Source organism: Neofelis nebulosa, chromosome 4, assembly GCF_028018385.1.
Source record: "Neofelis nebulosa isolate mNeoNeb1 chromosome 4, mNeoNeb1.pri, whole genome shotgun sequence".
In the NCBI taxonomy this organism is placed as follows: domain Eukaryota; kingdom Metazoa; phylum Chordata; class Mammalia; order Carnivora; family Felidae; genus Neofelis; species Neofelis nebulosa.
The window spans coordinates 139,897,258-139,910,593 of record NC_080785.1 but is presented as its reverse complement, the minus strand read 5'-3'; the positions used below and the strand labels follow the sequence as shown (position 1 = coordinate 139,910,593).

The 13,336-nt window shown below is 44.3% G+C and overlaps 1 protein-coding gene across 19 annotated transcripts in view; it reads right to left on the bottom strand.

Annotated features, from left to right (window-relative positions):
- The window catches only part of CADPS (calcium dependent secretion activator), a 479,125-nt gene that overhangs the window by 191,898 nt on the left and 273,891 nt on the right, over positions 1-13,336 (bottom strand). For all 19 annotated transcript variants that reach the window (XM_058726308.1, XM_058726310.1, XM_058726311.1 and 16 more), the window contains exon 7: positions 3,759-3,870. In XM_058726308.1, coding sequence (XP_058582291.1) covers positions 3,759-3,870 — 112 coding nt within the window. The remainder of the gene's footprint in view (positions 1-3,758; positions 3,871-13,336) is intronic.

The window sequence follows — 13,336 nt, the reverse complement described above, 5'->3', positions numbered from 1 at the left end:
AAGCAAGTCAGTATGGGCTGACGTGAACTAATCTCTAAATACACTGATATTTCAAGCAAAGTACGAAACAGTATGTATACAGTAATTTCCTGCTGTTCATTCATTCGTTCTTTCTTTTTTAGAGGGATATGTACACATATGCTTGTATATGCTATGCTTATACAGGCATAGAACACTAGGGGAAGAATACACAATAAATTGAAAACAAGGCTTTTCCCTGGAGAAGATACTAGGGCAAGGTGGGAACAATCACTCATTGTCACTATTATCCATGAACTTCTTTTTTACAATGCATGAATTTTTTTTTCAATTAAAAAGGTCGATGAAAGTAAAACATAATGAATACGGCACAAACTAAATGTTGTTGAATCAATGAATGTAGCACTGGGATTTCAGATGTGGCTGTGTCCTGCTAAGCTTGGGAGCAATTAGAGCATAGAAACACTCCCCCAGGGGTACAAGGAATTGCTTCACTTAAAAAAAGAAAGCAGTCATCACCAGCTGCAGCCTGTGGAGGTGCTTCCAGAGGAGGGCGCCCCAGCTGGCACATGGACCTGGCAGGCCAGTTCCACGGCAACTGTTAGAAAGTGTCTCCGGTAGGAAGAGTCAATTCATATCTAGGGGAACATCTATGGGGCTGGAGAAGAGAATGAGTTCTTAAGAAATGAATAACTACAGGGTTGTGGCAAGCTCGTGGCATTCGTCACAGCAGCAGAGCCCAGGATTTTATTTCTGCACAGGGACAAATGTGATACAGTGGGAATGGTCCTGGAGATGAGTCAACATCATTCCTGGCAAGTTACTTACCTCCTCTGGGCCCCAGCGGACTCATCCGTACAAGATGAGTAATAACTCATCAGGGTTATTATACAGCATCGGTGAGAGACCGCAGAGCCTCGGGGCAGTGCCCTGGCCACTGGCAAATGTACAGGGCATGGGAACCAACCAACTGGGTGGGTCTAGGGAAGCTTCCTGCCTTCTGTGGGAATCTGTTTTCTCTTCTATAAAACAAAAGGTTTGACTAGCCCAGTGGGTTTAACTTTTCTGAGTGGAAACAGCTTTGAGAAATTGGTGAATGCTTTGGACTGGCAAGTCCAGAAAAATGTACATATGCCCCCTCGCTACCTCAACATTTGCAAACAATTTCATGGGGTTCCTGGATTCCAGGGAACCTTCTGTGGACTCAAGTTGAGCATTCCTGGACTTGTCTCTCTGAATACTAATATTCTGGTCTAAATCCTAGTAATATGATTCCAGGTCAGCTGTATAGATGAAAGCCAGATTAAGGAAGCGGGCAAAAAAGGAAGAAAAAAGAAAGCACACTTAATGTATTCTTGCTGGCGTTGTTAGAAGTGTGTGCCTGTGCGCTGGTCTCGAGGTGTTCTCTCATTTTTCCATAGATGACACATCAGAGGGTTAGAGAGGTTGAAAGTTTTAGCTGAAGTCATACAATTTTCAGAAGGGATTATATAATCAACCAGTACGAAATGAAATGTACTGAGAGTCTCTGTGCTGGCCTCTGGGTATATAGGGTAGTGAACAAAATAGTTTAGGCTTCTATGCCCACGGGGTTTTCATCATCCAGTAGGGGAGACAGAAGCCAACATTTCTGTAAATTCTTCTCTCTTTCTCTCCTTGGCGAGAAGTTTAGTAGAGAGAGGGCTGAGGCAGTGAATGAAGGAAGATGGGCAGTCAGGAAAAGTCTCTTAGGAGGAGAAGGCATTGATGCAAGGAAGGAGGCAGCCTTTTGAAGAGCTGTGGACAGTGGGGAGAGCGTTCCACTCAGGGAGAAAGCCCTCTGATGCAGGGAAGAATGGTTTATATAGCAGACTGAAATTTGGCCAATGAAGCTGGGACATAGTGGATAAGGGGAAATGTAGTCACAACTGAGGCCGAGGAAGTAGGCAGAAGCCCGATCACATGAATCCTTGTAGGCTATACTACAGAGTTCAGATTTTTAGTATAAGCAGTATGGGGTAATGGAAGCATTTTAAGCTAGCAAATCTAACTTACGTCCTGAAAATACAGGCTGTTTGGTGTAGAGTCAATAACTGAGAAGTAAGAAGAAATGTCTCTATTATCTCAGGGGTGCTCAAAGGGATTGGTGCCACCCTTTGGGATGTTTCAGAAATTTGGGGGACGTTTTTGGTTGACAAAACGGTGCTGGGCTCTGTTGGTATTGAATGGGCGGGGCCTGGGGATTCGACATGCCATACGATCAATGAGACATTCCTCCCCAGGGAGGAATTGTCGTGAATCTCGCCTAACTTCTAAATATTCCCACTGGAACGAATGGAGGTGGAAAAGCCTGTCTATAATTAATTGAGTCCAGATCTTAAATCTTTTGTTTACATATTGTTAAAAAGAAAACCAGAGGCCCAAAGTGGTGTCACTTAGACCTTATTCCCAAACCGGTGCTCAGTACGTAATCTACCTGCAGTTCCAACCTCCCCCAGAAATGTAGGCCTAACATGTCAGTCAGGAATTTTCCAATCAGCACCCATGCGTCTGCCCTCTCCATCCTCCTGCAAAGAAAGATGGGGTAATTTGCGAGATAAGACCCCTCACTTTCACCCTGAAGGAAAGCCACCTTGTCAAAAACAATCCTTTTCTTTTGCTAATAATTTTCTTGCCCCATTGGCACATCTCTTTGGAGCCCCCTCTACTTGCAGACGGGATGGAATGCTGCCTTATCCACGAATCATTACCAATGAGAACTTTAATCTTTACTCAGTTGAATTTCTGTAATTTGGAACAATACACACTCAAAGTAATTTTGGCACTTTTCCAGGGAAACCGAGGAAACTTTGTTTCCTTGGTTGATGGTTTCAGGAAATCAGTTCACTGATATGTAAGTTGTTCAGCTTCCACCCTCCACAGCGGATTTTGTGACTGTCACCTGCCTAGTGATTCTCCATATGGGAACAAGGAAAGCATTCCTTCTGTAGGTCTTCTAGTGCAATGGTGCCTGAATTGCTACATTTTTGAAATTATTTTATTATTATTATTTTTAAGATATTATTTTAAATAATCTCTACACCCCATGTGGGGTTCGAACTTACAACCCTGAGATCAAGAGTCACATGCTCTACCAGCTGAGCCAGCCAGGCACCCTGAAGTTATTTTATTATTAATTCCCTTTTATTTCTCTTTTATATTATATTATGTCACTGTATTGATTTTTAAATTGTCAGGTGGTTAGATTGTTAAATTGTCTGAGGGGCGCCTGGGTGGCTCAGTCCGTTGAGCATCTGACTTCAGCTCAGGTCATGATCTCACGGCTGGTGAGTTCAAGCCCCATGTCGGCTCTGTGCTGACAGCTCAGAGCCTGGATCCCGCTTTGGATTCTGTGTCTTCCTCTGTCTCTGTTCCTCCCCCACTTGCACTCTGTCTCACTCTCTCTCAAAAATAAAGACAGACTAAAAAAGAGAAAAAATTAAAAGTAAATAAATAAATAGTCTGAAAATTTCACTTCAAGACAGAAGGGACATTACAAATCTCTGCTCTAATGGTGTCTGGGTCTGAGGGTGTTGAGAACCCCTGCTCTGTCTTCTACAATGTGCCCTCCTGGTAGCCCAGATTTAAAGAGGGGAAACTGAGGCTCCGAGAGGTTGAGGGACTGGCCCAGGATCACAAAACCAATGGAGAGTAGGGCCCGGGACTCAAACCTGAAACCAAACTTTTCAGGACTTGGCAGTGCTATCCCATGTGACGGGGGACACGGCTCTCTGGAGCAACGTGTGATGGGGAGCGCTTACCCGTCCGAGCTCCTTGTCCTCCAAGGCCAGGACCCCTGTGCTCTCTGTGAACAGCTTCACCTTCACAGCGGGCAGTGCATGAGTTGTCGAGAAGTCGCCCTGGGTGCCCCAGCTGCAGAAAGAATCAGAGAGGTCAGTGCGGAGACCTCTGCCTTGACAATGCTACACTCAGCTGCCTTCTTCCTGTGTAGGGGGAACGCAGGGTTAACCCGAGGCAGCACTGGCTGTCGCATCCCCCCTCCCCCTCACCTCTGCTTCAAAGCTGCCAGAGTGACAAAAAGTGTTAATTAACTTGTTAGGCAAATGCAAGACAGATGCTCAGAAAGTTGCCACCGGTCTTCACAGAGCTCTACAAGGAATCACTTGGAATTAGCATGAAATCGAGTTGTGGAGAACTTTTCCCATGCATTTGCAGATACTCACAAACTATTTCAGGGTAACCACTAACACTTCCTTGTATTCTTTGAATCCCCAGTTCTTGGAAACAGTCTTAGAATTTGAGACCAGGCTTCATTTGGACAAAGCCAACACGTGACTTTAAAATGGGGGGAGGTGGGGGACCCCATTTCTTCTGGCATTCAAAGATGAGTTGTATAGAGGGATGGATGAAGCTCGAAGAGGAGCGGAAGGTAGAAGTGGGAAATGACCTTTCCCACTGGTCTGTGGGAATCTGAGCCTTAAGATCTCTTCAGAGGAGAGCCTGGCTTACCTAGCGTCTGGGTAGGGTGCCAGACTGGGCTGACAGGAGCTGCTGATGGACCCTCAGATGTGGCCTTTTCATCTACTCCTCACTGTTCTCACAGAGCCACACCATCCATTCTGCACCTGAAATCACTGCGATCTTCCAGAAGTGTTCACTGGATTGCACTGAACGCCTGCCCTAAAGCCTTCCGTGGCACCTATTCCATTGCACTCAGGGTGCAATCCAGACCTCGGGGTGCAGCCTCCCACTCATCTGCTCCAGAGTCATGGGCCTCCGGATGGCACCACCTCAGGGCTGTGGCAGGCATGGTTCCCTCTGTTGGCAATGGCTTCCCCCCACCTGGCTACCTCTTCAGAGCTCTGCTTCAAAAACACTTGCCCAGAGAACACACCCCTCGGTCTCCCAGTCTAAATTTGGTCCAGAGTTAAGCTCTCTGGGAGATACTGTTTAATTTTCTGTCCTTGCAATCGCTGGATTGGTAATTATTTATTTTTGTGCAATTGTTCAATAGCTGAATCTTCTGGGTGTTTGTTGGCTTATATGCATACCTTCTACTTAGCATAGTACTTACACATAGAAGACACCTAAGAAATATTTGTTGAAAGAATAGGTGATGCCAATTATACACTCTTTTACAGAACTAGAAGACAGGAATAGATACAGTTTTGCATAGAGATTTTTTTCACTTTGCCTTATATGATGGCCAATTTCCATAATGGAGAAGATTCATTAAAATATTATTATTACTGTTAAGTTTATTTATGCCTTTTGCGAGAAAAGAGAAAGAGAGAGTGCACACATGTGAGCAGGGGAGGGGCAGAGAGAGAGGAGAGAGAGAATCCCAAGCAGGCTCCCAGCTGTCAGCACAGAGCCCGATGCAGGGCTCAATCTCACAAACCGTGAGATCATGATCTGAGCCAAAATCAACAGTCGAAGGCTTATGCAACTGAGCCACTCAGGCGTGCCTAAAATATTATTTTTTAATGACTCTGTAATATAACACCTTTTAGATATGTCATAATTTATTTATTTAGCCAATGTTCTGCTATTGACACTGGGCTGGACATTACTTTTTTATTTCATCTTTGATTATTTCCTTGGCATAGAGAGCTAGATGGGTGTAAGGGATGCTCCTCTTAGAATGTTCCAGAATTGTGCTCATCGACCAACACTTTCAAGTCTTGGGACACCGATTCCCAAAACGCTTTCCCCAAAAGTGGCAACCATCCTCCCACCGTCCGGGAATGAGTGCAAATCGCAGTGCCTCTTGCCTTCACGGGGCCCCTATTCACTTATTCTTCTGGCTTACTTTGTCATTGCTGTTTTCATGGGTACTCCTTTGACTAATAGCAGACTTGAATATTTTACTCAGTGGTGGCTGTTTGTATTTCTTCTTTTGTTTATGATGGGAATGCCTTCTAGTCTCCATGTTGCACTCAAATAAATCCTGTTAACTCAAGGACATGAGGAATCTAGAGAAAGCGGACAAGACAGCGCCAGAAAAATGGAAGTCAAGGGGAACCCAGATGGAGACCCAAGGGCACAAAAGTCACTGAGGAAGCACACTAGTCACAACAGAGAAAGGGAGAAGACATGTGAAAGGAGAGGCGACAGAACAAGAGGCAACAGGTTGCAAACACAACAGTGCAATGTTAGATGTACAGAGAGAAGTTCTGAATTTTGGTCATCAGCTGCGGCAAGCAATCTCCTAAGACAGGGAAGGCATGTACTAGCAAAGGCAACACGACAGGGTGTAGGGTTTTGAATCAGACACCCTTAGTTCAAATCCTGGTTAATCACGTATGAACTGGAGGACTTGGGGCAAGTCATGAATGTCCCTGAACCTCAGGGTGCTCAGCTATAAAATAGCCTCATTTCACAGAGTAGTTAAATAGTAAAGATAAATAAAAGTAGGGGTGCCTGGGTGGCTCATTTGGTTAAGTGTCCGACTCTTGGTTTTGGCTCAGGTCATGATCTCATGGTTCATGGGCGTGAGGACTGCATTGGGTTCTGCGGGGATAGCAAGGGTTCTACTTGGGATTTTTTTCTCTCCCTTTCTCTCTGCCCCTCCCCTGCTCACACATGTGCATGCTCACTCTCTCTCTCTCTCTCTCTCTCTCTCTCTCTGAAAAGAAAAAAACTAAAAAAAAAAAAAGATAAATAAAAGTAAGGATTTAAAAAAAAAAGTAACTAGCAGGCTTGAAACAGCATGAGAACCCAACAGATTTTGGCTACATTCCCTTCCCAATTAGGATATGTAAGATATATTCTAGTAACATGATGATCACTTTTGTGTTATCGACTCGACACATATTTATTAAGAATGTACTAAGTGTCCAACCCTGTGCTGGGCAAACAAGATAGACATTGACCTTCCCACTATACAAGGCAAGCAGTGAAACAGTTATCATCATCCCCATTTCACAGATGAGAAAACTGAGAGGAAACTCAAGATCTTGCCCATTTTATTCCAGTGAATTTTGACCAAGCTGGCTGGAACCCATATCTCTTATTTGCCATGTTATAGCTTTCACTGCTATTACTGTCATAATTATCAATAACAAGCATTATTAATAATTAGCAATATTGGCAAAAAACACGATCACTAATTTATGATTTGTGCTTAATTGTTCTATAAATCTCTTTGGGCATTTATCATGATTGGTCACAGAGATGAAGAAGATTCCTCCTGGAAACCAAAAGAGTTCCTGGAATGAGATGCATTAATACCAAGCCACAGTGAGGCCTTGATCTCAGTGCCCCGGGGGTCCCACACACTCTATCCCTATGATACTGTTGCTGGGACTGGTTTGTAGGGCTTTTCTGGCCTGCTCAGCGGGCACTAAGTCAGTCAGCCTGAAACCCTGCAGCTATCCAAGGATGCTCAGCTCATTGAATGTTCAGCATGACTCAAAGTGTGGGACAGAGTGAGGCCTACAAGACCCTGTCAAGCTGGATGAATTCAAGCCGCTGGACGCTGCCTTGCCAGCCCAGTCCATTGGGACACTGAGTGGCTTTTCCTTCCCACCAGAGCTGTAGCTGTGCTTTTGGCTTCTTCCCACCATGACCTTGGCTCACCTCAAGTTTTTAGGTCACTGCTGATTCCCAATTTACCCATCAGATTTCAAAATGGCAACCCAGCCCAGGGAGAAGGCCAAAAAGTCTCCAGTCTGATCAGGATCGGCTATGTCATTTTCAAGGCCTGCGCAAAATGAAATGTTGGGCTTTCTACTCTAAAAGCAGGAGAAGGTGCCACTAAAGGTACTAAAAGATCAAGTATTTTCGTTTCTCAGAGGAGTTCTGCTCAGATGCATGCTCCATTGTCCCATCAAACTTCACCTAACACAGGTTCAGAGATAAAACAATGACGAATGTCAAGACAGAAATGCAGAGCATTTAACCAAACATAGGTCTGAGCATGAGGCCTGTGCAGATGCATGGGTCACAGGCCCATGAATAAAGTTCTGAGTCCAATGACACCCAGTCTGACGACAGGCCATGCATTGATGAGAGGCCATGCAGTGGAGATTGGCTATCACTGGCATTGACGTGAACCTTCACCCCTCACTATAGTTTTTGGATTTTGTAAAAATGACTCCTGACTTGTTTTTGTAGATGCTTCCTATTTGAAGAAGACCAAGGGAGATTTAGTTATAAGCACCCTTCCCTCTTCCTTTCCCTTTTTTCCAAAGTCATGGAAATGTCCGCTTTTTGTCTTTTTCCAGCCACAGAGAGGCCTGAATATCTTTACAACAAAAAGCTAACATTTATTCAGAGATTACTATGTGCTAAGCCCAAATTCTTCTCTTAAACGTGTTATTTGGTCATACACACATTTTATTGTTTTAAGTTGTCTTAGCCATCTTGTGAAATGCTTATAATTATTTCTCTCACAGTTAGAGATAGTAAACTCAGACTCAGACCAGCTATAATGTGTCCAGGATCACACACAGGGAGCAAATGGCCATCTGACTCCACAACCCAGACTCAATGATGGCGCCATATTGCCTCCCTTCCCCGTTCCACCATCTTGCTGCTCTGTGTCTTGATCCAGTGAAATCAGTTACCTTTGTAACTCAAAGGAAGAGTTCTGTTTCAGGATTGACGGGGCCCTAGGCCACTGTGGCTTCTCAGTTTAGATTTATTTCACATGTTCAATATACTTCACAGAGTACTACCTAACCGATAGACAAATTAGCCAGCAGTGGAAGCATCAAAAGCCTTGGCCTTTGGGTGGGTCCACACATCATTAAATGAATCTCTTTCTCATTGTTGCATTCTTCCCTGCTCATTTCTTTTGCTTTGCTGTGCACTGACTGTGGTTATTAAGATGAATGCGTCTTCTTAAATGTTTCCCAGAACGGAAACACAATTGCACTTTGATTTGAAAAGACCAGAGGCTGATAAAATGTATTGCAAGCAGTAGCTGGGGAGGTTAACTAACTTCTCACTGAACACAAGGCAGATAAAGGAAAGTGGGTGACTTATCCCTCTGTTGTGACCCCATCATATCTGCCACTATAATCACACTGTGTGGCTAGCTCACAAAAAAGCTAAAAATAGGCACCAATTAGCAAATGCTTAAAGTCTGCCAGGCCCTGGGCTGAGTGCTTTTCATAGATTATCTCATTTAATCCTTCTGATTGCTCTTTGAGATGTACTCTGTTATTATCCCCACTTTATAAATGGAGAAACTAGGACTTGGGGAGGTCAAGTAACTAGTCCAGGGTTTTGGGCTAACACAGAGCCACACTCCAAACTCAGAGTTTCTGACTCCAGGGCCCACGCATGAAACCAGAGAGCTTCACTGCCTCTCAGTAACTCATAGCACAGTATTACAGTGTAGTTCAACTCTCCGTGTGTGTACCTGTCTTTCTCTCTAGACGATAAACACCTTGGGGGGCAGGGAACGTGGCATGATTTTTTTAAATCTCTTGTACCAAGCACAGGGCCTGGCACACAACAAATACTTATTTAATGACTAGGAGGAAGTGATCAATTCAGAATAACCGTGTCACCAAATTCAGGGGATTGTGGAGATGCGATGTTTGAGATACCCAAGGGTATGACTGCCTCCTTTAAGCAAAACTGAGAGCTTTGTCTCCTTGGAGATTAGATGATTTTTAGGAGCCCACCAGCTCTCCCAAGTGTACATTGTGGCTGGCAGCACGCGGTGGAGACCCAGCATATGCGACAGGTAGGACAGCACTCTGAGGAGCAAGGTGTACATCCTTCAAGGCCAAGGATGGTTAACTCATGAGGCCAATGCCTGGAAGCAACGTCAATGCCCATTGTTATAATGCTGGAAAGGGCCACAGGTTACAAAATGAACTGTTGTTGCCACTTATGGTCTTTTTAGCCATAAGCACACAAGCATACACTATAGAATGCAACTACTCAGAGTGATACCTCCAAATACACAGCAATGTGTATTGAGACAAGTGAGTCCACTTCAAACCAAGTGCCTTTTGCAAGAGGATGGGGGCTAAATATTTGAACGGTCCAGCTGACTAACCTACATGCCCTATGTGGCATTGGGTGAAGCTCTGACTTCCCCCGCTGTCAGGATCATACCTCTCTAATCAGCCCTTCATTTCTCCCTTCATTTAGAAAGCACTTCCTGAATGTCTCCCATGTGCAAGTTACTGTGTTGGGATCTGTTGTGGATCCAAAGGTGAATGAGATATCAGTACCTATGGATGTCGTATTTTACCTGCAGTGTCACATGCAGAAATGATCACACTAACTAGATGTGAATTTGAGCCTTGATTTTCACATCTTTAAGATATCTTTAAGTTAAAGATAAGTTAAGATAAAGATAAGTTATCTTTAAGAATAACACTGACCCCAGAGGATTGATGGAAGAATAAGTAGGAAATGAGCTATTGCGTATACACTGTTCAATTCAATACCCAGAACATGGAAAACACTAAAATAATATGTCTTCCATTTTAGGATTATGGACCAGGTGTTGGCAAACTATGTTCCATGGGCCAAGTCAAGCTGAATATCTGCTTATGTATGGCTGATGAGCTAAGAATGGTTTTTACATGTTTAAATGACTGAAAATAATCAAAAGAAGAAGAATATTTCGTGACACATGGACATTACACGAAATTTAAATTTTAATGCCTGTCAATAAAGTTTTATTAGGACACGCTTACGTTCACCCCTTTACACATCGCCTATGCTGCTTTTGCGCTTCAAAGGCAGAGTTGAGTAGTTACGACAGAGACCATCTGGCCAACAGGCCTAAATTATTTACTTTCTGGTCCTTTGTAGAAAAAGCATGCTGACCCCCGATAGACACAGTTAAATCGCTGGCTTGATCTAATGGGAAGACTTTTATTTTCGTTAGCAGATCCGAAGGAAGTAAGCTCACTAGAGCACATCCATGAATATCAACTGTAAACACGCACTTACAAGGACAGCTCAGCCCATGGTGATTCGATTTGCTGCTCTAAATTCTTCCTGGAGCTCTCACCAGCACTCTTGGTGTACTAGAAGATTGGGGATTGTGTCTCATAGCGTTTCAGACACGTGGTGCCCAAATGCTCCTTGCAGATCTACTGGAGCTGGCTGACTCATTTGGTCACACTACATCATTATTAATATCAAATAATAAACATGAGTAGCAGATAATTCATATTTGGGGGGATGGAGATGACTTTTAAAGTCACAGCACATTATTTCTCCAAACCTGTGCCACAATGCCATGGCTTTGAAAGTAAGCACTTTGATCTGGGGGAGAAAATAAGGGAGAGGAATACGCTCGGGTGGAGGGAAGGAGAACTCTACTGCAAAGCAACCTTCTACTGTGTGTTTGGAGAGCATCTGCTTCATTGCAGTCACATCTCTGTTTACTATTTAAAGCCTCTTATTTGCGGAAGCCTCCTCAGACCATATGTTATCAACAAATGTTGCTAATCAAATACACACAGTAATTTTCATTAGAATTTCCTCCACCCCACCCCCCCATGAACAAAAAACAACATTTGCCACAAAGGGAATATACCTCCCAAAATGACAGTAAACATCCACTGCAAACCTTTGACAACAGAGTGATATTTACGAATGCATATGTGAATAAGCCAAGACAACACATCCACTTTAGGCAAATAAGGACCCTTGGAGAATTGGATTTTGTGCAGGTTGGTCTTGGGGGATGATGTCACTAGTTGCCATGGCAATGCTCAGCATAAGACCATAATTCATGCCATGCAGACTGGATTTGCATTTACTCAAGGTATATGGCTCATGTGAGCTGGGTGTTAAATTGGTGTGGTTCTTAAAAATTAACTGTGAGCTTTAACAAGGGAGAATTGTCATTTCAGGGAATGAAAGTGCCTTGGTCCTGTTGCTAAGAGGGAAAGTTAATAATTGCCTGGAGACAACTGCATTAACATCTTCTGGCCTGCCTTTCAGGCAGACGGCATGATATTCCATGCCAAGTGAATCAATTGTGCCATCGCAGTGTGTCTCATGCAAACTAATTGATAGGATGTGATTCGGGGCCTTTCATGTACCAGAAAAGCTAAACTACCTCTTATCTACATAAACGAAGCATTTGCTTTGTAGAAACTGGGTTGTCTGCGAGGCGGAGAGATGTAGGCTCTGGTTCGCCTACTTGACATTTCCACTGGAAAGTCTCCTCTCCAGGAATCTGAAATCAAATATAACCAAACCTCAGCTTTAGCTTTCTTCCCTCACATCTGTGCCTCTAAGACTTCCCCAGCTTAGCCAAAGCAACTGCCAGACGGCCAGACATCATTCTTCTTTTCTCCTCTTCACCCCATGTCCATTTTGTCACCAGATTTTTCATACCTCTTACGTTGATCACACATTGCTACAGAGGAAAATAAATCAAAAAAGGGAGGTTGGAAGTGCCAGAAAGAGGGTGGGCCAGTGGGGTATTAGCAGATGTGATGGAAGCAGAGGCTTGGAATGTGCTTGAGTGGTTGGGCTTACTCTCCAGGGCCTCTGTCATCACCATGAGCAGAGCTCACCCCAGGTAGCTGTTTTCACTCCAACTTGCATCCAAGATGCAGGGAAAGGGCGTGAACCCAGCCCACGGTGAGGAGCCAAGACTAATCAGACCCACATCTTGAAGCAGAGCCACCCAGGCGAGCCTGGCACGAATTAGCCAACCCAGTAATTTGCAGATGAGTGGATGAAATAAATACTATGGTTTTACATCATTGAGTTTTGAGACAGTTTGTTACATAGCAATAGCCAACTGATACAGTGCCTTTATTTGGTACTTAATCACGTCATCCTGGTTCTACTCTATGTCCTAAAGTTTGGTCTGGAGTCATCAGGTAGAATAGCATATCCTGGAGAACCCAGACACAACTTATAGTCCTTTCATACTATTAAAAAATCTATTGCAGTCACTCAAAAACACCTGCCGAATGACATTGCTGCCTTGGAAAAATAGTTCCCAGCTCATACATATGTCCTCAGAAAGCAGCCTCCCTGTTTGCCAGTCTCTCCACAGTATGAGAACTGGACTGAGGCCTGATTGTGCTGATTAAGGCTGCCAAAAGCACTGTCCAGGTTCCTCTAATGAGCAAGCATGTCAACACCTCCCAAGACCAAGGCAGGCAGCCAATGTCTCTCAAACCACTTGCGGTCAAGTGCTCCCAGGGGAAGCCCTCGCCACATCAAAGGTGCCCCCGATTGAGCCTCCCACATGGAAAGCAATGACCATGAAGACAACCTCAGCAGCACTTGAGTGCCCCCAGTATTTGTGGCTCTGATTGAGTTGGCCCCCAAGCTGGGGGGGAGCACACAGAGGCAGCACTTGGGGGGTTCAGTCATGACCATTCAGAGGTTTGGCTGCCCTCCATGCAGCCAGCCCCATCCTGTGAGACCT